This window comes from Antrostomus carolinensis, unplaced genomic scaffold, assembly GCF_000700745.2.
Source record: "Antrostomus carolinensis isolate BGI_N321 unplaced genomic scaffold, ASM70074v2 scaffold2880, whole genome shotgun sequence".
Classification (NCBI taxonomy): Eukaryota; Metazoa; Chordata; class Aves; order Caprimulgiformes; family Caprimulgidae; genus Antrostomus; species Antrostomus carolinensis.
The window spans coordinates 48,191-76,149 of record NW_010287565.1 but is presented as its reverse complement, the minus strand read 5'-3'; the positions used below and the strand labels follow the sequence as shown (position 1 = coordinate 76,149).

The window sequence follows — 27,959 nt, the reverse complement described above, 5'->3', positions numbered from 1 at the left end:
TCAGGATCCTACACTGTTTAGTCTGCTATATAGTTGTGGTTTTTTTTCCTGAACTTTTAGGGACAGGTGCTTTGCCATAATCGCCATAGAAGTTACAATTTAATGGAAATGTAAGATTTAAGCTTTTTCATTTTTACTATGAAATTTTTACTAAGGCAGTTGACACTGAATATGGTTGCTTGCATTGTGAAGAAACAAAGAGTTGGATCTCATTCCTTTATTGCAACAAACATAAGCAAGGCATTTTTTTAATGCCAAACTGGTGACCATTTTGTTTGATATCAGATAATACTTACTGGTTGATCTTTACAAGAACAAAACTCCTTTAACAAACATTGATAGCCTCCTGATAAGAATGGTTTTGGGGGAGATCTTTCCCAGCATGCTGGAAGTGATGCTGGAAACTGTGCTCCATAATGAAATAAAGTATGAGAGAGGGGATGTGAACAGATAAGGATGTTGCATGGTGGCTTAAATGTCCTTTTTTAGAAAGAAGTATTGATTAACTCTATTTCTAGTTCTCTTTTAAGTCCTATCTTTAGTCTATGAGACTGCTGGGGAGAAAAATTGAAACCTGGAAGTAAATAGTATCCATATTTTTAATTTTAGAAGTAATCTTCATCTAATATTAGATTATATTTATTAATGAGTGTAATATTAAAAGTGAAGCTGTGGATATGTTTTTATGAATATTCTACAGGCTAGCACTGTAACAAAGTTGCAAAGGCATGCTGTGAAACTCTTATTAGTTTAATAATTTATTTCATAAAAAGGTAAGTAGCTGTTTTAGAAGCGTGGGGGTTTTGTTTCTTTGTTTTGTTTGGTTGTTTTTTTTAAAGTTTTTCTAGCTCAGCCAGACCAAGTCCACACATTATAGTTAATTACGAAAAGCACTTCAATGAAGACATATTTTTACTTGTTTATAAGTCCTTGTGTATGCCAGATGTAGGTATGTCTTTTTTTAATCTGGATAGGTTTTTTATAAAAATACTTCAAACCTCTGAAAGATGTCTTTTAAGATAGCCTATGTATATATTAGTCAACTAGCAAATATTTGTTTTTTCTTGTGCAAAATGTAATCAAAATAACACAACCAAAAGGTTTTTATGCAACAGAACTGGAAGTCTTTGAAAAATTAAAAACACCTATAGCTGCTCTTGTAAAACCTGGAGTAAGATACCTAACAGTGGTATATGCGTGGTATACTTTACAACTTGAATGACCTTCAAGTGGCTCTGGTGTTCTTCTCTATTTTTGTATGTAATGGAGATAACTTTTTAATTTGATAGTAAAATTATTGCTTATAGATGCAGTGTATTTAATAAAACTGCTTTGAAGTTCCAGAAAATTTAGATTTTAGCTTAAATGAAAATAAAAAAGTCAAACAATATTTTGGAAGACAGTAGTGCAAACTAATTTTCCATTTGCATGTGAAATTGAAGTGATGGTTATTAAAAAACCAAACCTAAACAACCTCTACTACTAACAATTTCTAGAAATTGTAGTGATCCCTTCCAACCTCAGTGAGTCTGTGGATGAGAAGTTACAGCTGTCATTATGTACAGTAGAAGTTACTTCCATAGATTTGTAAAAAAAGCAGAAGGGTATCATAGGTATAGTTCAGGATTTGTTTTGATATTTCTTTGGTAGGTTTTCTCATAATTATTTCCACAGTTTTAACATGTCAGTATTCAGAAATTTGTACCAAATAGTCCCTCTCTCAGCTCAAAGCCTTGAAGGGAACTGCTCTCAGCCCAAAGCATTAAAAGGAAGGTGTTTCCTGTCAGGCCAACAATAATAAATTTGAGGACTTGGAGGTAAACTGTTTCAGAAGTTTGGTCCTTGATCTAAAGGGAAATCACAATTTTTGCTATTTATCACTTAACAAATTTAAGATGTTGACCCTGTTTTTGATGATGTACATGGAGAGAGGATGTTGCCCCCTGCTGACTATTGCTGGGAAACAACTGGAAATTAAAAAGGTGTTGCTTTTTTGTTGTTGTTGTTTTTTGAGGATTTTTTAAGGTATGAGTAAAATTAAAGTTAGATATTGAAATTTTTGAGAGACTGTTTAAGTTTGTGTATTTGTCATCTTCACATAATTTTAAGTAGCTTAAAACTTAATTACATTTGTTTCTGGATTTAGTTCTAATTTTTCACTTAAATTGGCCCTGACATCGTATATAAAATTATCACATGCTATAATTAGCCATAGATGTTCAGCAGTTCTGATCTGTGAAAATACAAAGATGTTGGCATGCGTTAATATTATCTAAAGAAATATTTTGGGGACAGATCTTATCTTGTGAAACCTAACTTGATGGTGCGATGAGTAGTCTCATTTTGTGTTGCATTCATTTATGTCTTTCAAATATCCTGAATTATTATTATAATTAGCTTAAAAATAACTGTAACCATTTATGCATACTTTGTAATCAAGTCTTTTGAAGAAAAGCAAGCACCTTGGATGAATCTTCAGAATCTTGGCACTTAGTTTTCCTAGTAAGTTTAAAAAATATCCATGTAGCATTTGACTGTTGGTTCAGTATCAGCTGTTCTCGAAGCTGTTCAGAAGACTGAGAAACGTGAACAGCACATCACAGAATGAGACCTTCACAGGGACAAGCATCCTGTCTCCCCAGATAGTAAAAAGTGGTACCTCAGTCTGCTTATGCATCCCCATAAAAGCCATGGACACTGCCTTTCTTATCAAACCTCATTAGAAAGAGTCTGTCATGAAAGAATGCGTAGGTTTGGCATAAAAATCACTTAATCATGGTTACTCTTAATTTTTAACAGAGCTATCTTTCTTTACAGATGCGTTTGGATTTGTTATTATTTTGATTTGTTATTTGCAAGGAACAGTTTTTAATTGCTTTCATAAAACCAAAATTGATACTATTTTCATTTTAGTCCAGTCAGGTTTTAGTTACTGCTAAGCTTTTTCCAGCCTGGTTGAAAATGTGGCACTTGTGAGCTACTTTTAAATACAATGTCTTGTACTCTCTTGCCCAATTTCTGCATAGTGTGTGAGCCTTTCTTTTTAAATCCCTGAAAATAGGCTTTGCTCTGACATCCCTTACTTGCATCCATTGTTTTGTGACAGTTAACTGATAGTTGATAATCAGCAGTTCTAAATTATCTTGATGGCTTCTTTGAGATCATCCTGAAGTAGCATAAGTAGATAGCTGCCCTGCCAAGCGAGGTGTTTGCTGCCAAAACTGTGGAATGTGCTCTGGTAACTGTCTGCAGAAAGGTTAGCTATCACTTCAGCTCTCCAATCCAAGTGCATTTCTTAATTCAGGTTGAAAGCTGAAGTATAATGTAGAGGTTGTGGTTTGACCCAGGTGCATACCATTCCTTCACAAGCCACTATGATTTGCATTTAAATTTGTGTCATATATTTTGGATGACACTATGACCTTAGATTAAAGGTCATCTTATCTTGTGCACTTTGACAAGCAGAAGCTGTCAAAATATGTGCCATAATGACATTCATTTTATAGCAGTGGCAGTTGGGTTTTGTTAAAAGCTGTACTGTCCTCAGATCCGCTCTTGAGGAATATAAAGTCCTGTGTTATTTTCAGGAAACCAAAATAATATTCTCCAGCTCTGTTAAAATATTTTTCTACTGTCCTATGTCCCCTACAGTCAATGCTGTAAGAAAGAGAAGAATTTCTCCTCTGATTAGTACTCTGTTGACTCAAAGCTCTAAGTGGATTTCCTGCAAGAAGATAGTTTGTCAGAGGGTATTTAGGATTCTTTTCTTAACTTGGTTTGCAATACTGTGACTTTCCTTAGCAGCAGCCAAAAAAAATGGTGAGGGAGGTGGAAGATAGGTAAAATGGCAAATAAATTTTGTGCTATTCAGTTGGGAGATTAGTCTTTCCATTACTACTTTTATTTTTTTGAAAGGTAGAAGTTATATCTTTGTTACTTGTTGGTATGTCTAGATAGATGGTTCCATTCATGTGTTATTTTTCTCTTTGCATTGCATGTAGTCTTCACAGTGTCTATTAATATACTGGATTAAAAAAAACAAGTCTTGCTGTGTAATTTGATTTGATAGCTGATGATATTTATAGCTTCACAGCTTGATGTAATTAATGAAGAAACAGACTATTTGAAGGGAGAGGGGCAGGTGAAGCAGAGGTGACCGAGTGATCTTTCAGGTGCATTTAACATGCCATAGTTACTGCTTATAAATTTGCAACCAGGTAGTGATGTAAAGGAAGCAGAAAATACACTGAAGATACCAAATTTAGTTGTGTGGTTTTTTTGGGGGTTTTTTTGGTCAGATTTATTATTTTTTCATATTTCCACTGTAAAATGTTTTAAAATTAACTTAAAGTTGCTTTTTATTAAAATACATGGCCATTGGCACTTAAATTAAACATTCAGCAATTTTTGCTTTGTTACCCCTTTGGTCAGGTGTAGGTTATAGCCTGTCTGCCTTCTCAGCCAGGTGCAAGTAAACCTGCATTTATCCACATCTCTAATTGCCTTGACAGTGTGGTAAGCTCGATTACACAGCCCTAGCAGAGTGGGCATGTTCCTTCTAACAATCTCTCTAATCCATCTATTGAAAGATGCCTCTATGCCCCTGTTGTAGTGTCCCAAATATACCAATACCAGCCAAGTATGTCCATACCAAATACACATACTTGTATACATATATATTTGTGTGTGAACACACAGATATTTGTATTCACTTATTTATATGCAGAATATACCTGTAACAGCCAAGGTAATCAAAAGTTGTTTTTTTCTGATAAAACTTTTTGAGGTATAGGGAAAATACGTATGCAGATTCTTAAATAAAATGACAGGCATCGTAAATTACAGATGCTTTCTGTAATACAGAAAGCCTTTAGTTCTCTTATATGGCACATAGGAGTTCAGAAAAAAATTAAGTAGCTTAAATTCCTCTTGGCTCTCTGAAGAGGATCTAACTTACTTCTCTTTCAGAGTAACGTATATATTGAGTGACCCGAACGTTGTCGATTCTGGGCTCACAGCTGTTCTTGTGCTGGAAGGGAATTCTGAAATGAGTTTTCTAAACAGGATTTTGAGAAGTCTTGTTTATGAATGGGCACTTGTCTAATAAAGTTAAACAACAGTATTTGGAAACCAGTCTGTCTTGCTTTTTCATTTCTTTGCAGACATGAAGAGTATTAAATGACTTTTTTTCTTTTGCTCTGTTCTACTTAAGACTTTTTCCTTGTCTATCCTTTAGTAATTTTAATTATGTAGAGCATATACCTCTTTGTGCTTTAAAACATTAAAGGAATTACGGGAAACTTCTAAAAGAAAAGTCAAATAGACATTTGCTCAGATGCTCCTTTTAACCTTTGGCTTTAGTTATAAAAGCCATACCTTTGATATTTTTACAGCTATTCTTACTGCCTTCTAACTTAATATGCTCTGCTTAGCCTCAGTTATACCTATGTTTTTTTCTTGCATGCAATTGGCCGCTACCTTTATGTACATCTCTCAAGCTGGAAGATCTTATAAATAATATAGTGCATTGTTAAAGATTAATGTCTACAAATAAACTGTACTTAATGATGTGCTTACAAAGCAGAGCTAAACACATTATACGCACACACGTGTTATACAAATTTAAAACAACTTGGTTTTGATACTGCTTTTTAAAAAAAAAAATGAATTAGTGGTGGTTTTGTCTATAATAGTTGCATAGATACATAGTGCTGTTATTCCCTGAGACAATGTTAGATGGAGGTCTTTCCCCTTCTTAGTGTTCAGCTGTGATAGCCTAAATAGAGGGAAGAAAATGTCTACTGAGCTGTGTGACTGCAATGAGAGCAAAAAGACTCCCTGGTTAATTATGCTGGATGTTAAGATGCCTCTTCATGTGCTTGACTGAAAAGAAGGTTTTCTGTAGTCTGTAACACAAGTATATATTGTAAAAGTGTAAGAAAAAAAAAAAAGAAAAATAATGTTGTCTGTTTTCATTCTCCCCAAGAAAGGGAGTTCCGTGCTCCATCTTTGGGATCCTTGGAAAATTGCATGAAGCTTTCCCAGATGACTGTCCAGGGACTTCAGCAGTTCAAGTCTCCCCTTTTACAGCTGCCTCACATTGAAGAGGACAACCTTAGGCGGGTCTCCAATCATAAAAAGGTATAAAACTATGAATGATACTTGGTGACATCTTAAAACATTTTCTCTTAATTCTTTTACATGTAAGGAAGAAAGGTTGTGAATGAACTGAGAGAATAAAAATTTGTTTATTTTTTCTGAAATTCAATACAGTTCCTAGATCTATGTTTCTTTAAAGTCCATCCCAGGAGGTGGGAATTAAGATCAGAAATCTTACAAGTGTAAAAGAGTGTGGAAGACCAGTCTATGTTGACCTCACAAACAGACTAAACAGTTTTCCTTTTATTAGAGTGCTGTCTCCTATTTAATATAACATTTTTTCAGAATAGAGCTGGAATATCCTGCTGGGATTTGTTTTTTTTCCTTCTTGAGCTTTACATCATTCTTAATCTACTTTGATAGAAAATATATTTGGAAGGTAACACAGAAGAGTTCATAAAAGGAAAAAAAAATACTAGTTACTGTGGGAAGTATTTCAGATTTTGCGATCCTTTATGTATGAAAGAGGATGCTTTAAAAAGCTATTACTGTCTAGTTGTAGTTGTCTAAGCATTGGTATTTGTAGAATTTAAGGACAAAAAAGAATAGTCTTGTCTGAATACGTGCATATGTTCACTGTCTGTCTCTGTATTCAAACCTGCTTGTTTGTTTGATTATCTTCTAGGAATGCCTGGTTAGAAACGAGCCATTTTCTTCTAGTAGAAGCTGTTGGCTTTTTTGATAGTCTTATTACAATGGTTAATTTGGATTAATCTTAAAAATACTCTTTTTACCTAATGGAAGTTTCGTTTAGCTTTAACTACAGCTTTAGATGGTGTTTAAGTGCTTCTGTGTTAGTGTGAAGGTAAAGAATTCTTAAGTACTGTATTTTTTAATCCTCCTTTGAAGATACTTGTTCATCAGATAGTCAAGTAGCCTTTTCCTTTGGATGAAGGAAAAGAATAATTCTCTTATAGGTATCATCAAGCACTTGCTTTTCTTAATCCAGCCCTAAACTACAGGGAGTATACAAAAAAGTACACAATTTTAGATGGATTTTTGACATGTGCGGTGTAACTTAAGTACAAAAATAATTTGGCTATCTCCTAATCCCACCTGTCCTTTCCCTGAAAGAGGGAAGAGACCAATTTATTATACTTGTTTGTACAGGATTCCCATGCATTGAGCTCTTAAAAAATACAGTCCCCTAGATTGGAGGTATGATCAGTCTACCTGGATGCAAGAAGCTGTTTTTAATAAAATATATGCATTCATAGTGGTGAGATAATCAAGTGCAGTCTATGTGGTTTTATCCTTTTTGCTCTGCTCTGCAAATCTTAAAAGGATGGTTTTAGATTTGTTTGCAGTTCAGTATGGAAAAAAAAGTAAGTTGTACTTAGTTTTTCCTGCTAATATAAATCTCAAAGTCCTGAAGTAAAGTACTCTATCTAAATAAAGAACCCAATTAATAAGATTTCTTGGCTCAGCTTTCTGGAAAAGCTGGCTGAAATAATAGTTTTGTAAGAAATGTATCCTGTTTCTAAGGGGTGACATACTAAGGAACACACCAATGTTCAAAGCAGTGCTATTTAACAGGTTTGAATGCAACCTCTTTGTTTTATTGTTTCTCACAGCATATGCTTACTACTTTCCTACAGTGTCTTTTTATAAGAGCAAATCAAATGGTGTATATGTATTAGTAACGTGGGGACACAAGTGATGTATTATCCAGAGTTTATTTGTGGACTGTGTTCTCTGCTATCATGTGACTTCCTTTTTTTTTTATTTTAAATTTAGTATAAAATCAAAAGTATTCAGGATTTGGTGAGTTTGAAAGGTTCTGATCGTCGCAATTTATTGCACTTCCTAGAAGATAAGAAATACGATGAAGTTATGGCTGTCCTTGGCAGCTTTCCATATGTCACTATGGATATAAAACCACAGGGTGAGTGGGAGGTCCTTTTGTTCTGTGTATGTCGCTCTTCTGACATTTTGATAGTCTGTTGGCAGTAAGCTTTTGGAGGATGCTGAAACACAACACGCTGTTATTTATGTGGCCTGGAAATGACATAGTTTTTTGAGTGGCGGGCTCTTGTACGTGAGATTTATAGTCGGAGGAGATAAAGTGCATTGAAACATTTCGCAGATTCCCAAGCCAGCAATAGTTTCTCCTGCAGGAGCTTATCTGATATTTCATCTGTCAATTTAATATTTTATAAGCAATGTCGAATTCTGGTTGAAATACCACTTTTATTAGCTATCTTAAAAAGTTGTGCTTATTCCAGAATTTATGCTCATCCTACTCCAGCATGGAGAGTCCTTTGTGAGATTTTTGAGTTGGAGATCCTGATGACTAAATATTCATGGGGTCCTTTGTGATGATCCTTGTACAGTTTTTATATCTGGCAGAATTTGTCCATGCTGTGCATAGCTACCTTTTGTGTGTGCTGTTTCAATGAATGTATAATGCTCTTCCTCTCTGAAGATGAGATATATTGTTAAGCAGTTCCTGTTAGGCAGCCTTTCAGTGGAAGTAAATTGGTTCTGCGGTCTCCTTTCCTTTGTAGAAGATCAGTGCTAGTAAACATGAGATATTTGAAAGCTTGCTCTAATACTTGTTTCTGATTTATATTGTTGCTGTGGTTGCAGTGATCAAATTCAAAATTTGATATGTTTTATTTGGGTAGCCTAACTTCTAATTTGGCTCATGCATAGTCCTCTGTGAGAAGCAAATGTTAGTGGAAATATCTGTTAAGGAAGCAAATGTGTATAAATCTTGGCATTTCTAAATGTTGTTTATGTGTGTTTTAAAAACCAACATATGAAAGACTTTACCTTATTGTAGCACAGGATTGTACACAGTCCTGTTAATCTGATTAAAATTTAATCTTGGAGTACCTTCCCATATTTTGGCAAGCAACTGTTTTCTGCCTATGGTCTTAATTTGTCACACAACTGTACTTAGGTGTGGTGTGGAGCATTAAACAATACATATGCTTTTCTCTTTAGCTCAGTATTACCATTATATAAAATATATATGTAGAACTGATCAATAGTAAAACTTCTTTCTCAGGAGAGGGGGATGGGAAATTTCTGTACTGGGATATAACTTTATTCCTCCCCAACCTGGGACTTTCTTCAGTTCACAGATTGGAGTGGCTTTCCTGTGGATTTTATGTTTGATATTTTAGTTAAAATAATCATTACTATTCTTTGATATTCCTTTGCCTTCTACTAAAAAAAATAATTAAATGCATGATTGTTAATGTGGCATTGAAATTGAGTTGTTAATCATATGAAAGTCAGGAAAATCAAAGTTATGATTCCCAGAACAAATGTAATGGGGTCCCTTTAGTCATATGTGGTATTTCATGTTTCTGAAGTTTTATGCTTTAATATATAATGCACAATATTACAGAATTATGGTTCCCACAGCAGCTATAACTTTGACTTTTCTAACTTTCATGCAATTAAAATTTCAAACTCAATGTTGCTGTTTTATAGTTTGTTGAATTACCAGCCCTCATTCTGACAGTATATTTGAGGTTGTAAGACACTTATTTAATAATATTTTGAAGTAATTCTTTGTTAAAAATTCTGGCATGTGTATACTTATATTTAGACATAGCAGAAACAATGTGTATTGGAGAAAAAGGCTTTAAAGAAGTTTAATAGGTATGTTGCTTTTCTCTTTACACTAGTTCTGGATGATGAAGACAGCAACAATATTACAGTAGGATCTCTTGTCACTGTTCTGGTCACACTAACAAGACAGACCATGGCAGTAAGTATTAAGAATACTTGTTCTTTCAGGCTAACTGAAAGTATATGCTAATAAACAGGCATTTCTTCTTTGCAAGCTAACATAGTGTTCTGTAAATACAACTGTAAAATTAAGATTTGAAATGGAGAACTTTTGCTCTTAATCCTCCCTAATGTTTTTGTTCTGAAAGAGAAAGTTTTCCTGGAATCAGACCAAAGTTCAGTCTGACCCGATGCAGTTGTCTAGGGAACAGTAAAAGAATATGGCAAGTGATACTTCCTTGAAGTTTGTAAATAACAGAAACTTTAGTTCTTGAACTAGAATAAAGTATTCATTCAAGTCCTTAGGACAGTGTTTGATTTCACATTATGTGGGCTCGTAATGTTACAAATCTCTTGGGTGTTTCAGACACTTTTATGAATTAAACTCAATACAGCAGAATGCAGAATATACATAACTTCATATAAAGGAGGTACACCGGTGCTACATGAAAAAAATCTACTGTTGAATGCGTGGCAATGTAGCATAACCAAAATAATACTACACTAGTAGTTAAACTTCTAACTTGTGCTTAGATTTTAGCTTAAAACACAGTAATGACTTTCTTTGAACAAAAAACGTAATGCACAGGAACTAAATGAACTGCTATCTCACAAAACCTACAGTGTCAATTTTTGCATCTGTACTATTGAGGTAATTATCTAAGTAAATGGAAAGTCTCAGTTGTGCCTCTGAGGTAGGGCAGACAACCATGAGTACTACAGTTGAGGATCAGGCTAGGCATTGAAGCCAGTTCAGCAAGAAACCAGTCTGTAGATATGAGTACCATGTGTTGATGCTATGGCATTTCAGAACGTATCATCTCAATGATAACTGGGGATGCAGTAGGTAGAAAGTAAAAGCACCATATCACTGTGCTGGATGTTAAAAATGAAGGAAGCTGAAAATTGTGAGCATATTGAACTGTACTTAAAAATGAGTTAACTGACAGCATATAGAAAACTCATTTAAGATGTTTTGTGTGTCAGCTGCACTAGGCAGTCTGACATTGAGATACATGATGTAAAAACTAGAGCTTTTATATGATTCTTTTTTTTTTTTGGGTGGTCATATCTTGTAATTGCCATCTTTATATGAGAGCTCCTTATGACTTTTTTTTAGAGGGCATGTAGTACTTTTTTAAGAGAGAAATGCATGAGAAAATTCTATCTGCATAGAGATGTTCTAGCCTACACAATACTGACATTGTGTTTTGTCTTAACGTTTCATATTTCTGGTTTGATTTGTTGTCCCGTGTCCCTGAGTAGCAGTGCAGCTGTTGAGATTTTTAATGCTCTGGCAACTGGAGCAGAATTTGCATTTTACTACTGCCTGCTTTTGTGATAGAGGATTTCTATGTTTATAGAACAAGTAGATTCCTTGGAACAAGACTACATGTTGTTGCTAAATTTCTTTATAATGCTATTGATGGAAAAATCCTAGACCAAATGTTCGAAATAGCGTTTAATTTTGATCTGTTAATCCCATGTTGTGTTTGTTACTGATAAAAGAATTTGCAATAATGAGCAAAACCTTCAGATATGATTAAGGTGATTTAGTGTGAGTTCAAATATAAAATAATAATTTGTTCTTTTGGTACAAAGAAGCATTAATAGTTTTCACATCTTTCTCTAACCAGGAAGTGTTTGAAAAGGAACAGTCTATATGTGCAGCAGAAGAGCAACCAACAGAAGATGGGGTAAGTGAAGAATGAATGTACCTCTTGCTCACCAAAGAGAGAGCTTCCTTTCAGATCTTGAGTTGCTAATGATGTGCTTCTTCAGCATTTTTTTTTCCCAGAAATACCTACTGAAGTATCTCTTGAGCTGTGGTTTCTAACTTTGGTTCTCAGCTTAAAATGCTTAAAGTACAGTGAATGCTTGAAATTTAATGAACAGGATAAATATTTTAAATTCTGCTTTCCTACAGCAAGGAGATGTCAACAAAGTTAAGAGCAAAGGATGGCAGCAAAAGAATAAAGGAACCAAGAAAGCTTCAAAATCAAAGAAAAAGAAGCCATTGAAAAAGAAGCCTGTGCCACCTTCATTGCAGCCACCGAAACAGCAGAAGCAAAAACAAGCTAATGGGGTAGCTCATAGATTCATTGATATTTTAGTATTTTCTTCAGCTTATCGCTACTAAGCTGATGGATGGTTTGTCTGTTACATTTCATTCTATGCTTTTGTAAAGCATATCTCCTAAAATAGCATTTTTTTTCTTTACATTTAAAAATTACTGTTAAAATAATCAGAGAACCACCACAGTAATGTTTCCAGTGGCCTGCTGAAAGTTGTGCCCATCTGCTTTAGAAATCTGGCTTCATAGTCCCTTCTTACTAGTTCTTGTTATGCTGCCTTCTGGGAGGTGAAATGTTCTGTATGTTCTACTTTTCCTTTAAAGGAAAAAAACTGAAATGAGACTTTCTTCTGGTAAATTAAGTTGCTTTAGTACTTTTATGCTCCCATTGCATGGTGGTTTCTCCACCTCATGGGCTATGTTGTGTAGGTACTTTCTTATATTCTCTCTAATTTTCTTATGACTTTTTGAAATGTGATCCCACAGTCAAATACTGTTGGTTTTTTTTTTTCCTATTTGTGTTGTGGATGGCATATGGAGAAGGGAAATTGCTTCCCTGCTCCTCTTAGCACAAGGTGAAAAGGATTAATCTTCACTGTAGACATACTCTGTGACGCAAAAAGTGTAGATCAAAATAGGAAATAAGGGCTATGACCTTAAGACAGGTGCTGTGAGCACTGTGTACTACTGTAATGCAGACGAACTAAGTTAGAGGTTTTGTTGTTTGTTTGTTTTTTTTCCCATTAGGAAGTAGTTTCGAAGGAAGAAGAGGAGGAGATCTCTGATAAAGGAAGTGAATCTGAAGAAGAAGAAACAAACAGGGACTCTCAAAGTGAAAAAGATGATGGAAGTGACAGAGACTCTGACAGAGAACAAGATGAGAAGCAAAACAAAGATGATGAAGCTGTAAGCCTTACTTTTTCTTGAAGGGTAATGTTGCCTCTGGTGTTGAGAGAAAATGCATTTTAATCCACTAGCATCCCCTCAGGCTAGGCAACACTAAGATGAAGGGATAGTAACAGTTCTCCAGAGGTTTTCAGGCCTCTTTCCAGCAGAAGAGATTTGTCTTTGCAAGTCTGTTTCAGAGGGAGCAGTGAAGGGTCTTTCCAGCATGACAGGAAACTTAAAAATGTTATGAAGAAAAATAGCTTAATGTCAGGGTAAGATTGTGGTGTTGTTTTCAGCTTAATTTCTTTACTAGCTGCTGCAGATTTTGAGATAGTCTTTCCTTTAAGTTCTGTTCTTTACGTGCAGTGGCTGTTGCATACTGCATAATGCATACTATAAGCATGCAGTAGTTGAACAAACTTGTACATGTGCTTACTAAACTCTAGTAACTGTTGATTATTAAGTTAGTTGTTTGAAACTGTAATTGTAGTTGAGAATGAGGCATTGTGGTGGTAGGTGATTTCTGTACCACAGGACTTAGTGGACTTGAGAGTGATTTAAGGAAGTCCTGTACAGGGTGAGAATAAGCTTCTGATGGGAAGAGTCATCAAGCTTGTAATCAGGACTCTTACAGCTCACGTAGTGAGTGTTTATAGGCACTGTGGTAGAAGTGAGTTTTGAGGAAGTCCCACAGATCTGTGTGTGATTTTTTTGTTTGTTTATATGAATTGTCTCTTTAGTTTTACTGTTACTTGATGTTTTTGCTCTTAATCTTACTGTATAACTTAATCTCTGTCATGCCTTTCCCATTTATGATTTGTAGCATAGCACAAGAGCTTGTCATATGTATCATTTCCATGGGCTAAAATTTCTTTATTTTTTTTTTAGTGCAAAAGGTGACTGGTGCACAGTAACTGTTTAAACTTGTCTTTGACAGGAGTGGCAAGAATTACAGCAAAGTATACAGAGAAAGGAACGCGCCCTTCTTGAAACGAAGTCAAAGATAACGCATCCCGTTTACAGTCTTTTTTTTCCTGAGGTCAGTGATAAAAACATTGCAGTTGTGAAACATCAGAATTAATATAATACAAATCAATTGCTCTTTTTATCTTTTTACTGTAAATACTGGGTGTTTAAAGAAGTCTAACACTTGGAAAAAATTATCATCTTAATGTAAAAAAAAGATAATCTTAATTTATAGAATCCTCTTAAACTCCTTCAGATATTTTCCTAAAGACTTTTAATGTATTATTCTTTCTATTTGGTTCCCAGATACTCGTAAACTTTTATGGAATTCAGGGTTCCTTTTTGATGGCAATAGTGCTGAAGTGGGTTTTTTTTTCTGCTGATCTGCTACATATAAATAGATTCAAAATGAAACCTTCCAGATACACAGAGAAGAAAAGGACTGTAAATTAGATCCCTATTTTTTGCTATGGAACTTGAAAGCACAGCAGTGGCTCTAACACAGAGTTAAGGGTAGAGCATCACTCGCTCTTTATCTAACTGCAAGTGCCTGTGTGGGGAAAGGTCCTGACACCTCCTGTGTTAACAGTAATGACAGGAGAGTTTGGAGGTCGCTTGGATCACAGATTGTTTTGGCTTGCTGCTTGACTTCAAGTCTCAACACAACAGCATGGTGGCAACAACAGCGTGCAGCTGTGGAAGACGGGGAGGGTTGGCAAATAATGTCTTTCTACCACAGTGTAGTCTGGAAGCGGCGGAAGCCAACTGTGGAACAGTCTTTCCTATAGAGCTCGAAAATAAAAGATCGGGTGTGGATGGGTGTCAGAGAAGGGGTTGGAAGTGGTGACTCAGTATAGCAGATAGGCTGAGGTGTCTTTCCAGCAGCATTTGGTGTTGAAAGTATGTTCTGATATATCAGCTGTTACACCACCAGCTCAATAGGTGTCTGAAAACCCATTACTGCAATGAAACCTTGAAAAAGATGGGATTTTTCAAAGTGTGGGTTTTGTGTTCTTATCAAATAAGTTAGATCTTTGGGAGGCAACCAGACTGGAACCAGGAGGACGGAGTATTTGGCCACACTTTCTTTCCAGGCCAGTTCAGAGGGTTTCCTTTGCTTCCCTGCTGCCTGACTAAAAAACTAATCCAGGATCTATTGTGCTATCTGCCATAACAGGGATGTGGGATGCAAGGCCTATGGTTCCTCTTGTGGTTTAAAGGAGACAACTGGGATGGGAAAGAACAGGAAAACAGGAGAAAAAGGAAGATGCTGTGTATATTTGCTCCCTCTTTTCAGTCCCCAAGGCTCTTTGTCTGTACCCTCTACAGCTTGTTGGGTGTGCAGAACATAGTCTGTCCACATGCTTGTGATCATACTGTTCCTGCTGTTTTTACCTAGTTCTGCCATCGTTAGAAAGCAAAATGTGAAAGCAACACCTGTTGCTAAGGAGCCAGACAAGATATACAAGTAAACCAAATAAATGGTTTTTATGAAGGCCTTAGCTGAGGGCTGTGTGGCCTCCCAACATCTAGTTTTATAATGGCTGATCTGAATACTGTATTTTCCTGACACTGTTAGGTACCTCCCATATCTCAATACAGTTTCCAGGAGCACACCAACATAACAGAAAAAGTTATACTGGTATTCTGCTTTCTGGCTGCCTTAGATCATGTCAGATATGCAGCAGAGTTTTAATACCTCCTTGTTGCAAAGGCAGCTGGCTTTGGTCATTAGTTGAAGCTCAGACAGTGAGTATATGCTATGCCCAGTGCCACAGGGGCGCTAACTATTCGTATTTCTTTTTTACTGCACCGACAGTTCCTTTGGAGACTTCACTTGTACTTTGTGCTTATACTCTGTACAAAGCTGCTTAAGCTTCAGCTGTGTCTAACCAAGCTGCTGATGGGTTTTATGATAAAACCTCAGTACTATGCTAAAAAAAACCCCCCTAGGACTGAACTGAATGTTTGAACTTGAAAGATACACACATATTATCTCATGGTATTGCAGTTTTAAACTTTCCATCCACTCTTCTCTGATTTCCTGAAAGTTGACTGCAGTTGTACTTAGTACTGTAGTTGCAGTTGGAGCATGTTCAGATAGAGTTGATTTGCAACGTCTGAAGAATAAAATCCATCGTACTCTCTAGGTGTTTTTCTCATCTGTGATTCAGAGTATTACGTGTATTGTGGTCATGGCCAGTTCAGAGATGCAGAGTTAAGGATGAAATGCTGTAGTTGTGTGAATCTATATTTCTGGAATTGACAGATGTTTGAGTGTAGCTGAGCCTCATATTACTTGTTCTCAAGCGGTAGTCTTAGCACCATTTCATCTAAGTTTTTGGGCAGTTGATTACTCTGCCAGAGATGCATCTTTAATCTATGCAGGCTCCTAAATAATTATCTTCTGCTCCTGTATCCATGGATCCAGAAACTGCACAGATTGTAGTTTTGACATTTTTAGGTAGAAACTGGCCCTGGTATTCCAATTTCATGAACATACTGGTTCCCTGGCATGCCAAACCTTGCACCCATCTGTTAAAGGGCATTTTGCCCACTTGTGTGTTAGCTTGCCAGATTCTCACAGGCATAAACTTTAAATTCCACCCAGTAAGAGAGAGGAAAATGACACTCCTGCACAGTTGTCCTTTCTGTAAAAAAGTAGTGGTACTTTGGGGTCAGGAGCTCTACTTTTGGCGAGTTTACTGTATAGTTGCCTTTGAGCATTAGATCAATGAATGTAATTTATTCTGGTATTTCTTTCTCCCTTTGGCTAGTATTTTTACCAGTTTTTGTGAAAATCCAGTTGACAGTTTTGATCTTTGTTCTAAAAAAAAAAAAAAAAAGAAATTATTCCTTGCCATTGAGAGTAATGGAAGCATACACAATGTATAGTAAGTCAGTGCAGTGTTTTGGTAACATAAAGAAAAGTATTGATACAAATGCAGATCCTTTTTTCTATGGTCAGAGTCTTTACAGACCTAAAATGGAGAACAGCCATTTCTGTAATGGATCTAGCTTCTGTAGTACTTGTTCATCTGTACTATTTATACTGTTTATCCTTCTATTCCTAGAGGCCCCTTGGCTAGGAAGTAAACACTTTGACTGCATAAGATCCTTCTTTGCTACAGCTGTCAAGCAGATTGACAATATATTTATTGTTGAAACTTACAGATAAAATAACTTACACCTTATAATCACATGGGACAGTTTTCCATAAAGAAAATAACTTAGAATAGTTGTAAAAAGGACTTCTTACAATTTTATGACTTCTGCTCTTAAATAGTATATGAACAGGTTTTTGTCATGTTCTTAGTGCCTGTTGTTCTAAACACGTGAAGGAATGCTGTTGCTTTACTGTGATGCAGTTGCTTTTACTTTTATACACTGTAAAATGGGCATTAGCTTATTGAGTTAATTTTACACTCCTCTGCTCTGGAACTCCGCAGTGCTAACGAGGGTGTTTTGGTTGTTGCTGTGAGTATCTTGCCATTGTAAATCTATAGTTTGCTAGTTGAATATTTCAGTGTGATGGTGATAATTACTGCTAACATAACAATTAGTCACTTCAAAAGAGAGGAGTTAATTTAACTTTTGTGATTTTTTTTTTTTTCTAACCTGCATTATTTAAATTTCAGATCACCAGACATTGGCTTCTGAAATGTTTTTAAAAAAACAAACCAAACCACACAAACTGCCCCCCCCAACAACACACCAAAACTACTGAACTTTTGACTCTTTTGGTAGAGACAAAAATTCTTCAAATTCTATGTATTAACAGCATTTACTTCCCACCTGTGGAATTTGGAAGGGGCTCACTGGTGGTATTGAAGTCCACTGTATACTTTTTTCAGTCCTTCTAATGCTGTTAGATTAAAAATGAAACAAAACAAAATAACCCACTTTCATGTGGCACTGAAGCACCTGATTGTTATTGGTGTAACTATATAAAAATTGGCCTACTGTTTTGGAGCTTGACTTGTAACTGTCATAAGATGCACTCTTCAGGGCTCCAGTCTCTTATAAATGTGATCAGTTACCAGGTGGGTAAAAATTGTTTGGAACACAGTTCAGCAATCTAACATTTGGATTGTTTAAAAGGTGTAGGTTTTTCCCCCTTTTCCATGAGGGTGAGATTATGCTGTTATGACTATTACCTGTCTACTAAAATACTTCATAAATGTGAAGAACTGTCCCTTCCCTCCCTCACTTTTTTTAAGAAAAGGCTTGAGGTGAAGGTATGGAAACTTCCTTTGCAGTACTGAATTTACCTATTTGCAATAGAAGGGTTTCAGCTTCTATTAAAACAAAGTGGATTTTGCGTAAGAAGTGTGCTAGAGGGCTAACCAAAAAGGAATAGTGATTATATGAAGAGCAGTTGATGCTGAAGAGCTTAGTCTTCCCATTTGGGAATGGTTTTGTCTATAATGCTGAACTGTGCCACAGTCTTAAAAATCTGACTCAAATTGAGGGATAAACTGTTATTTTTGTACAGTGTTGCTGTCTTCTATGAAGAACTGCACTCACTTAATTTCATTTAGTTTAGAGACTTCGCTTTAGTGCCTGCAGTGGCAAAACCTTTGAGACTTGTAGCTATTTTGAAAGCTGTGTGTGATAGGCAGCAGTTGTTGGGTATCCTCTACAAATACCAATATTGCCTCCTCTGTTTCATCCTTCCTTGAAGTGAAATCTCAGTATGTCCAAATTCCAGCTTTCAGGAGGGGGAGGAAAGTGGGGCAAAACATACTTTCCTGAAAAAGATTGTTTACTGGGAAGAATACTTTATCTGTCTTTTGGCATGCCTTGCTTTGTATGCTGACCTTTTTAATCCAGGATGGATTTCTGTAGAAGAACCTAAGGTAGTATTATACTGCATGAGATTGCTTGTTAATCCTTAGTGGACACAATTCTCCAGAACAGTTCCATGTCTCATGTGGTAGTTTAGGCTGAATATATGAAAATAAAGCCTTTGGAGACATAATGAAGCCTTTGAAGACTAACAGTTACTTGTGATAACCTGCTTGCATTCAATGTACAGTATATACTATATATTTTATGTATACACATCCAAGAGTTTTAAAAAAAAAAAACAAACCCCAAACAAACAAAAACAAAACACACACAAACCACCTCCTTTCTATCTGTATTATAAGGACCAGTGAATTATAATTACCTGTTATAAAGTGTAGACTCATCATTTTATGACTTCAGTAATCCTGTTTTGTTTGTTTTTTCTTTTATGAAAGGAAAAACAAGAATGGTGGTGGCTATATATTGCAGATCGGAAGGAGCAGATGCTAATATGTATGCCATATCACGTTTGTACACTAAAAGATAAAGAAGAGGTAAAGTACTTGAGGAATTTTTTTTTGGGGGGGTGTTGCAAAACTGTACTGAAGTGTCCTATGGTATGCAAATACACTTAGATTTTAATTTTTTCATACTTATCTCTTAATATGGAAGACACATTTTACTCTCCTGATAAAAGTAGAGGAGAGCCTTTTAACTGTGAAAATTGATAATGGAGAAAGGAAAAATAATTTAAGACTTTCAAGTTTCTTTGCAGAATATGTTGTTTTCCTTGATACAAAAAGCTGATGAAAACCAGAATTCATACACAATGATAATTCTTAAAGTTGCTAAAATGTGTGAGAAATACTAAGCGTTCTTTTTCTATAAAGCAGAGGCTGCAACAAATTAATTAGCCTCAACTTATATGAACCTTTCTGATACTGTAACTTTTGGCTGTGTTCTTTGCTTTTCTGAAAAATGGAGATTTGATGCATTTTGTTCGTTCAAATAGATTTTATGCTAAATTTCAAATAACAGTAGAGTTAAGCTAATACTTTCAGCAGACTAAATATTTTAACCTGTGTGGGTTTTTGAGATTTGGGAAGGATACTGCAGGGTGAAATTTAGTACTTAATGTAGAGCTACTTGGTCTAATTCAGAAAAAAATGTGACTTGATTATTTATCCTTCATGGAAAGTATTGTGCTTGGGGATTCTGTCTCTCTTCTGTGGGTATTTTACTATGCAGAGATTTTCAAAGAAGTGTCACTTGTAAGAAACTAAAACTTTTTAAGAAAAAGTTCTGTGTTTGTATTAATAGCTCATTAGAGTACTCAGGTACTTGTTCTATTGTGTCACTTGAAAGTAGTGAGAATTTACAGTGTCAATTCTGTTTTGTAGGTAGAGCTGAAGTTCCCAGCACCAGGCAAGCCTGGAAACTATCAGTACACAGTTTACTTAAGATCGGATTCATATATGGGATTGGACCAGATTAAACCATTGAAGGTGATGCTTAAATTGTGTTATATATTTGTATTATATTGAAAACTACTTTGTGTGGCTATTAAAACCTTGGAAGTTCTGTTATCTTTAAGAATTTAAACTGTCCTAGTTTTAAAACAGTGGCAAGGAAGGACTTTTAAGCTGTTTCTACCTGATGCCAGTAGTGGCAATTTTATGATGGATGAAGTGGGACTAAAGTTTGTGATGCTTTCCAGTGCCTGTATATTTTAATACATGTTTTCTCATATTTATTCAGTTTCTGTGGTATGGTTGGCTCTGGCTTCATGCCTTATTTCTGGAAGCAGTTGTTGGTTTTGGTTTGGGTTTGGGATTTTTTTTTTGGGGGGGGGGAGGGGAAGAGAGGGGGTGTTTGTTTTTAACTGTGAATTTCCTGTGGGATGACATTTGTTTTGAGAGTTCTTTTGTTTTTCCAAATTTATGTGTATTGTCTGTAACCATTTTTTCTGCTCTTTTCTTTCTTTTTCCTAATCCAATTACAGCTGGAAGTTCATGAAGCAAAACCAGTGCCAGAAAATCATCCACAATGGGATACAGCAATAGAAGGTGATGAGGACCAGGAGGACAGCGAAGGCTTTGAAGACAGTTTTGAGGAGGAAGAGGAAGAGGAGGATGATGATGATTAAACAGTACTATTGATTGACTACAGTATCTGCACACACTGCAAACTCTTGGTCTGACTGTGGAACTGTACAATAATCAAGAAACACAGTGCAGAAGCTTTGAGAAGGCTGAGTTTAATTTTTCTTTACCAATTAAGAGTGCATTATGTAACTTCTCAGTGGAGGTGAAACAAATCTGTTGCCATTGATACACCTTGGAATATGCTTATGGCTCATTTTAGCCTTCAAGTGCAGAATGGTGCATTTGTTTCAATTGAAAATAAAAGCTTTTTTATTATAAGTGTCCAAAAGTGTGGGCTATGTATTGTCTGATCAGTTTAGGGTCCAATTTAAATAACAGGTACTATTAGCTAGGAGCAAACTTTAAAGTCAATTTTTCTGCATTAGGAATTTATTTTAGAAAACATTTTGGTATAGTTGACATTACAAATCTCTCTTGATTGAAACATCATCTGCTCAACTTTCAAACTTGATTGGTTCTGTGGTATTCATTAAATATTTTGCTGTGATGCTGCTGACATCATTCATAGCTTCAAAAATCTGTTTTACGTAACTTCATCATTATAAATTGGCATCATACCCATTGCCACATTCCATATATTCTGGAGGGCTGCTCTTTTAGGACTGTTGCCTTTTTATGCCCAAGATTATAATGGAAATCATGAACTTTCTTGACTCTGCCATAGGATACTTACTAGTGGCTTAAAACATTTTTAAGCCTTTATTTCATCAGATCAGTAGGAGATCTGAGTCTTTTGATAAACAAAATGTCTGAAAGCAATTTTGGGACCACATGTTACATAAGTTGGTGGCTTTTGTGTAATGCCTTTGCGAAAGGTACGCGCTGAAAGCCGAAGTATATTCTTAACTCTGAATCTACCTGTCACTGTCGGAAATGTTTTAAGGGTAAAATACAACATGCAAAGAGGGCATGTTTTGTATCAATTTTGAATTCCCATCAATAAACTGGACAATTTGATGGCTGTTTGCATTTGTAATAGTGTGCATCTCTGAGTTTTTTTTACCTCAGTCTCCTGCAGGGCTGTAAACAAGACAGTGATTCTATCCCTACCCCTGTTTTTTTGTTTGTTTTTTTTTAAAAAACCCAAAATACATAACTCTAATTAGAGAATAAATTCAGGGAGGAGAGAATCAGGACTTAGTGTATTGCATGACTTGACAAAAGCCAGGAGTGCATTTTTCCTTCCTCTCGATAAAACAAATGAAAATGATTAATTACAAGTTGTATTTCTGTATTTCAGAAATACATATGAATGTTCTGCAAGTGGGAACAGATGTATTTCTGTTCCTGTATATTGAACAATGAAAATACAATGCTATAAAACGTGACAAACCACCATGCAGGAAAATTTCTATCCTGTGAAAATTGCCCGAAGCCAGAATATTTGCACACTAATTTGTGACCTTGTTTTATTAGACAGGGTTGTCACTTTAAATGCAAATTTACATTGTTATATTCTTTGTAATTGCAATAGTTGCAAATAAAATTTGAAAATGTTCTAAATGAGATTATGGTATCTTTCAGAGTGCTTCTGAAGTGTATATTGCACAGGAACAACTCCTGTAAAGCATAAGCAGTGTCAGGTGTTCAAGAATGAAGACTGGTCTTAAATTAAACGGCTTTTACATGTGATGCCTTTTAGCTCCAGTTTCTATTTGCAAAATACAGTAGAGAAATAATAATTTAAAAGTATTAGTTGCATTCCATAGTCTTTCAAGCCAAATACTGCATGACAAGATAAATGCTTGAGGGAGAGTCACTGGTCTCCTCATTATCAAGTAGGCAAAATTAATGCTAAGTTGTTTTTTTACATCGTTCTGTCAGAACAGTTCAGAGAGAACTGCTGTGGTTGTTAAAAGTTGAGAAGTGATTATAGTTAGGAGATATAATTGATAATAGGAGCATGGCAGAGGTGGGAGTACTCTCACTACTGATCCCTAAATTTTACTATTAAAAGTTAACTTACATACTTGCAAGATATGAATGCATAGAAGTGATTTAAAAAAAAAAAAAAAAAAGGAAGAAGCATGTCCCTGGTTGGAACACTTGAAGTATTTTCTTCTTAAAGATGGAAGCTGACAACTGGGATTGCACTGAACGTCTGCAAACCAAGGATAATTCTGCTGAGGTAACAAAGGCAAAGTCTAAAGCTTCTTCAAACGTGGGTCTCCTGTAAAGTCAAGGTAACTTAACAGAAGATGCAAGGAAAAGAATGGCAGTGGTGTACTGGAAATCTTCATAATGTGAAGAAGGCATGCTGATACTTTTCTCTCCTAAAACTACCAGCTATCTAGTTGTACACAATTTTACACCACCTTCCAAGACATGCAAAAATGGGGCTGACAGGGTATTTAACAGCTTCACACAATTAAAAGTGCCAACTGCAGATGCACAGCTCTTAGAAGCGTTGCTAGATTATTGAACTGTTGGTTGGGCTATTGAGTGGTGTGACCATTAATAACCATTTTTTGAAGAACAATTTGTATTGTCATTCAAAGATTCAGTAACTGTCTCTTGAATAAGAGTTACCAGGATGGTTAAAACTTTACAGGAAGAAGCAACATTGTGTTCACTGTTGTGTATGTCTTGCTTTTTGATGGGCTTTAGGAACGAATCCAACTGATTTTACACCTAAGTCTTCTGAAACTCTCCAATAGTCACTGAAGAGTGAAAAATGTTCTAGAAATAAAACCTGCTTTGCTGCTGCACCCCCTGTGCAACAGTGGCCCAAGCATAATTTGGGAGCACCTAATACCATCTCTATGTGGATAGAGTTACTTCTGTCTGCCTGCTATCATGCTCCTTTTAGTAGCCTCCCGTTCTAGATCAGAGTAGGCATGTGTGCAGCCAGACTCTCCACCCAAGCAGAGAGGCTGCAAATAGCTTCAGGGCTTGCAGAAGACACTTCCAAGGAGAAAAAATTGGATTTGGCTAGAATAGGCAGGAGGGTGATGCTATGCAACTGGCCCTGATCCTTCTGGCGCAGTGTGTCGATACAGGGTGCAGTAACTTGCAATTAGTAGATGGTGGTACCATGAGTTAGATTTAGGGTAGATAAATGCTGCTTGTTAATAATGGGATAAATTTGAAGTAGATATGTGTAAGTAAAAGGAATAAGTTATGAAAGTGTGATTTTTTTTTTTTTTGCTTGTTTGTGTTAAATGGTTTTAACCCTTCTACCACCTCCAAAACGCTGACAGTGGTTGGTTAATATTAAAGGAAACTTTACTTTTTTTCTAGTCTGATGCTGGGTAACTAGAAAGTTACATTTGTGCAAAAAACCTATTAAACCTTCTCTAAACTGCAAATGTCTTGTGAGTGGGAAAACCCTTGGGCTGTGGAGGAAGAGGAGGTGCTGTCTCAGCTGGCGGGGTGCAGTTCCCAGCCACCCTCCAGCAGAGGGAAGCAGGGGCTTGGCTTTCTTCAGGAAACCCTGGGATTCTTCCAGGTGATGGATACCTAGCGTGTTTTGAGCTCTAAGTTTGGGGTTGTTTTCCCCCTTTCTGGAGGAAAAAGGTGTAGATGGAGATTTCTTTTATCTATTTCTTTTATTTTAAAGAAACTCTACTGTTAAATATGCATTCCTCCCATTTTTATATCTGTTTTTCTGTGGTTTTTTTTTTGCACCCAAACTCCTTGCTGACTCTTAATTTAAAAAATCCTGAAAGAAACCGATATTAAGATTGATGTTATTTAAATTATTATTATTTAATAATTTAAAAATAAAAAGCTGGTAGAGAAAGAAAGGCAGATCTTCCTTTTGTAGTGGGAATTGGAGTGTTAACGAGTCTCTTTTGAGCCTTAAACTTTGCTTTGTATTAGTTTTTGGAAAAGTATTTGTGTAAGGTGGACGTTGTGAAGGTATCTCCAATTCATCTGTATTTTAAACTCTGCAAAGTGAGATACATTAGGTGGTTCTACTGTGAGGATGCTGGTGCCTTGGAGAGCTGATTTACAGGGAACCTGGGGTCCCTTGTGGGCAGCCGCAGTGTGCTGTGGTCACTCGAGTTGTGCATTCTGTGCAGAGACACATTTAAAAATGTCCCTGGCAGTATTGTCTTTAAAATCTGCACAGGGTGATGGCACTCCATTTTCTTGGGAATTGCAGAAGACTTGGCAGAGCTCCCAAATGCTGGATTAGAGGTTGGGCATGTGCTTGAACTCGTTACCATTTGGTAAGGTAAGCAGGTGCTTTGTTGGCTGTACTATGTTGAGGCCTTAGCGAGTTGGGGAACAAATAGAAGAGAGAACTAGAAGAACAGAAGAAAGTGTGTCCAGAGAAGTGCAACGAAGGTGGTGAAGGGTCTGGAGCACATGTCTTAAGAGGAGCGGCTGAGGGAACTGGGATTGTTTAGCCTGGAGAAAAGGAGGCTGAGGGGAGACCTTCTCATTCTCTACAACTACCTGAAGGTAGGGGTTGGTCTATTCAACCAAGTAACAAGTGATAGGACAGGAGGAAATGGCCTCAAGTTGTTCCAAGGGAAAGTTAGATTGGATATTAGGGAAAATCTCTTTCCTGAGTTATCAGGCATTGGAACGAGTTGCCCAGGGCAGTGGTGGAGTCCCCATCCCTGGAGGTATTGAAGAGTCTTGTAGACATAGCACTTAGGGACATGGTTTAGTCGGGTACTTGTTAGTGTGAGGTTAATGATTGGGCTCGATGGTCTGAAAGGTCTTTTCCAATCCAAGCAATTCTGTCATTCTGTGAACTTTCGGTGACTCGTGTTCAGTATTGAACTCTAGATGGGATACCAAATTTGTACACATCTGGGTGATGTTCATGGCTGCAATTAATTTATTTCCTGTCAGTGTTTTGTTTTAGGATGCAATTTGAGCCCACAGAGACACTTTTTAGTTAGTAGAAATAATCTTCTGCCAAAATTGTTTATCATTCAGTTAAGTAACAGAACTGTTACCACCAATGAAACTTATTAATAAATCTAATTTATTATTTATATTATTTATTTAGAATTCTAATTAGGACAATAGATTGTAAAGCTAATTACAATATTTTTAAGCCAAATTGCATACACTCTACCTAGAATTTAATTTCAAATGTGTGCTGAATCAGGAAACATTTTCAAATTTTCACTGTGTATGATCCTTCCATGTACATGCTCTGATAATTAAACAGAGAAGACGTTAGAATTACATTGCACCTGTGGAATCTAATGGCACAAAGGAGACTTGCATGGACCGCCTTGAGCAATTGTGTTTAATTCGTCCACATTTACTTCAAAATAAGGTGTGAGTGCTTTCCTTTTTATGCAAGCAACATAGCTAGGTGCTTCATGGCACAGAGCTGGAGGCATTTACATGGTCTGGGGAGAAAGTTTAGAGAAGTTGGACATCTTGTGGGTATCTATCCCCTGCAGGGCTGTCCCTGAACCAGGAGAGCCCAAGTGCCACCGGCGTGTTGCTGGTCTCACATGGGCCAGTTTAGGCACTGTTGTTAGATAATCCAAAGACCAAGCTGGTGTGAGGCTATATTTGATTTACGGTGGCTGAAAATGAAACGTTATCCTTGCTGTGAAAGGTTGTCCCAGTTTTTAGGCATGGTTTTCCATGACTGGAGTTGTTCACCTCTATGTCACAGATAAGCACATTTTGTAGCCATTATAACCTGTACCATTATACCCCATCAACCCACCCTGCTTTCTCTGATCGATACACACCCCAAATGTATGCAGGGATCAGATGCTTGGATTTATGTGTGTGCCATTCTCCCACGAAGGAGACCCTCCGGGAAAGTGGGAGGTGTGGAAGGCCAGTGGCATATTGTTTATTGGGGATTTTAGTTTTTCCTTCCTGGCACACAACCCTTTCTCCATGCCCAGGTCACAGCTATAGAATTTATGCTTTCTAATGTATGCGTGTGCAGTAAATTAAACTCAAATTGAATGACCAATTTCGTTACAGCTGAAGCTTCATTAATTACTATGTGTAAATCACATTAGCTGAGATTAGGTTATAATGGCTGTAAAATAGTCACTGTCCATGACAGGGTGGTGAGATTTGGAGGTCCAGGTGACAATCATGTCAGTTGCTTGAAATGAACAGATGAAATGTGATAGTCCTTGCTTCATTTTGCACCAGGCATTTGGTCTGTCTGAGCCACCGAGCTGTGCAGGTCCCTCCAAATCAATTGAGATGCAGGAGAGACTGTTGCTCTCTTGGTCCCATGTACAGCACATGGGTGGCAGCTTCCCATCCTGAGGCAATTTGAGCAACCTCATTTATGTTGTTAGCTTCTCTCAAATGTCATGTGGCAGAAGGAACTGATGCCTACAGGTACTTCTTTTAAAGTTATGAGGATTTACTCTTTGCAGTTAACTTCCTCACATAAGGTTTTATCTTGGTTGTATCTTTTTATGGTTCCCTCCTGATGTAGATTTGTTAGATGTATTTGATCCCCCCCCCTTTTTTTTCCTTCTTCATTGCAGTTAGGGCTGAATAGTTCATTCAGATGAGGAAAAGGTGCCTATTATATTTTACATTCAAATTCACTTTTAATATATAGTATGTATGCTGAAAGTTACTGTTGATTTAAAATACAGAGACTTCTATGCACAAGCTCTTCATTTTTCTTAGCAAAAAACTGCCTTAAAAATGTAGGACCCATCTCTCAGCAAGCTTATGAGACTTGGAGGCAATCAGGCAGGGCGGCTGGGGCTGGACCTTGCAGTGGGGTGCAAGTGGCCCATGCCACTAGCTTGTCCTCAACCCCATCCCCCTGAGAGACCCTCTGCCCCTGAGTCCCAGCACAGGGGGGTTGGGCTGTTTTGGACGAGTGAAGAACCTCTTCTCTCATCAGCATTTTTGCCTGCGGGGGAGTGGAAGTCAGGATGATGGCCCCCATCGCCTGAAGGACTGCCTCTTTTGGAAAGAGGGTGTTGGTGGGAGATGGCTGGGTGATGATATTGTCCCCCCTGCAGTGACACCAGAGCTGTCTCTGCCAGACACACAGCAACAGAGAGAATGCTGCATTGAGCACTATGGAAGCAGTGAGACAAGCTGAGCATTAAAGGCAAGAAGGTGATGGGTGGCGTGGCCAGGGAGACCATCATCATTATGAACTCAACAGAAGCAGAGTCATATAATAGTTTGGGTTGGAAGGGACCTTAAATATCATCCAGTTCCAACCCCCCTGCCATCAGCAGGGACACCTTCCA

At 36.8% G+C, this 27,959-nt stretch overlaps 1 protein-coding gene across 1 annotated transcript in view; it reads left to right on the top strand.

The window, feature by feature from the left end:
• SEC63 (SEC63 protein translocation regulator) overlaps nucleotides 1-21,748 on the top strand; it is a 41,938-nt gene extending 20,190 nt beyond the window's left edge. The window contains exons 11-20 of the mRNA XM_029083800.1: nucleotides 5,987-6,141; nucleotides 7,897-8,044; nucleotides 9,801-9,883; nucleotides 11,541-11,600; nucleotides 11,831-11,989; nucleotides 12,725-12,883; nucleotides 13,803-13,904; nucleotides 19,078-19,176; nucleotides 20,023-20,127; nucleotides 20,625-21,748. Coding sequence (XP_028939633.1) covers nucleotides 5,987-6,141; nucleotides 7,897-8,044; nucleotides 9,801-9,883; nucleotides 11,541-11,600; nucleotides 11,831-11,989; nucleotides 12,725-12,883; nucleotides 13,803-13,904; nucleotides 19,078-19,176; nucleotides 20,023-20,127; nucleotides 20,625-20,768 — 1,214 coding nt within the window. The 3' untranslated portion in view covers nucleotides 20,769-21,748. The remainder of the gene's footprint in view (nucleotides 1-5,986; nucleotides 6,142-7,896; nucleotides 8,045-9,800; nucleotides 9,884-11,540; nucleotides 11,601-11,830; nucleotides 11,990-12,724; nucleotides 12,884-13,802; nucleotides 13,905-19,077; nucleotides 19,177-20,022; nucleotides 20,128-20,624) is intronic.
• The last annotated feature ends 6,211 nt before the right edge of the window (nucleotides 21,749-27,959 follow it).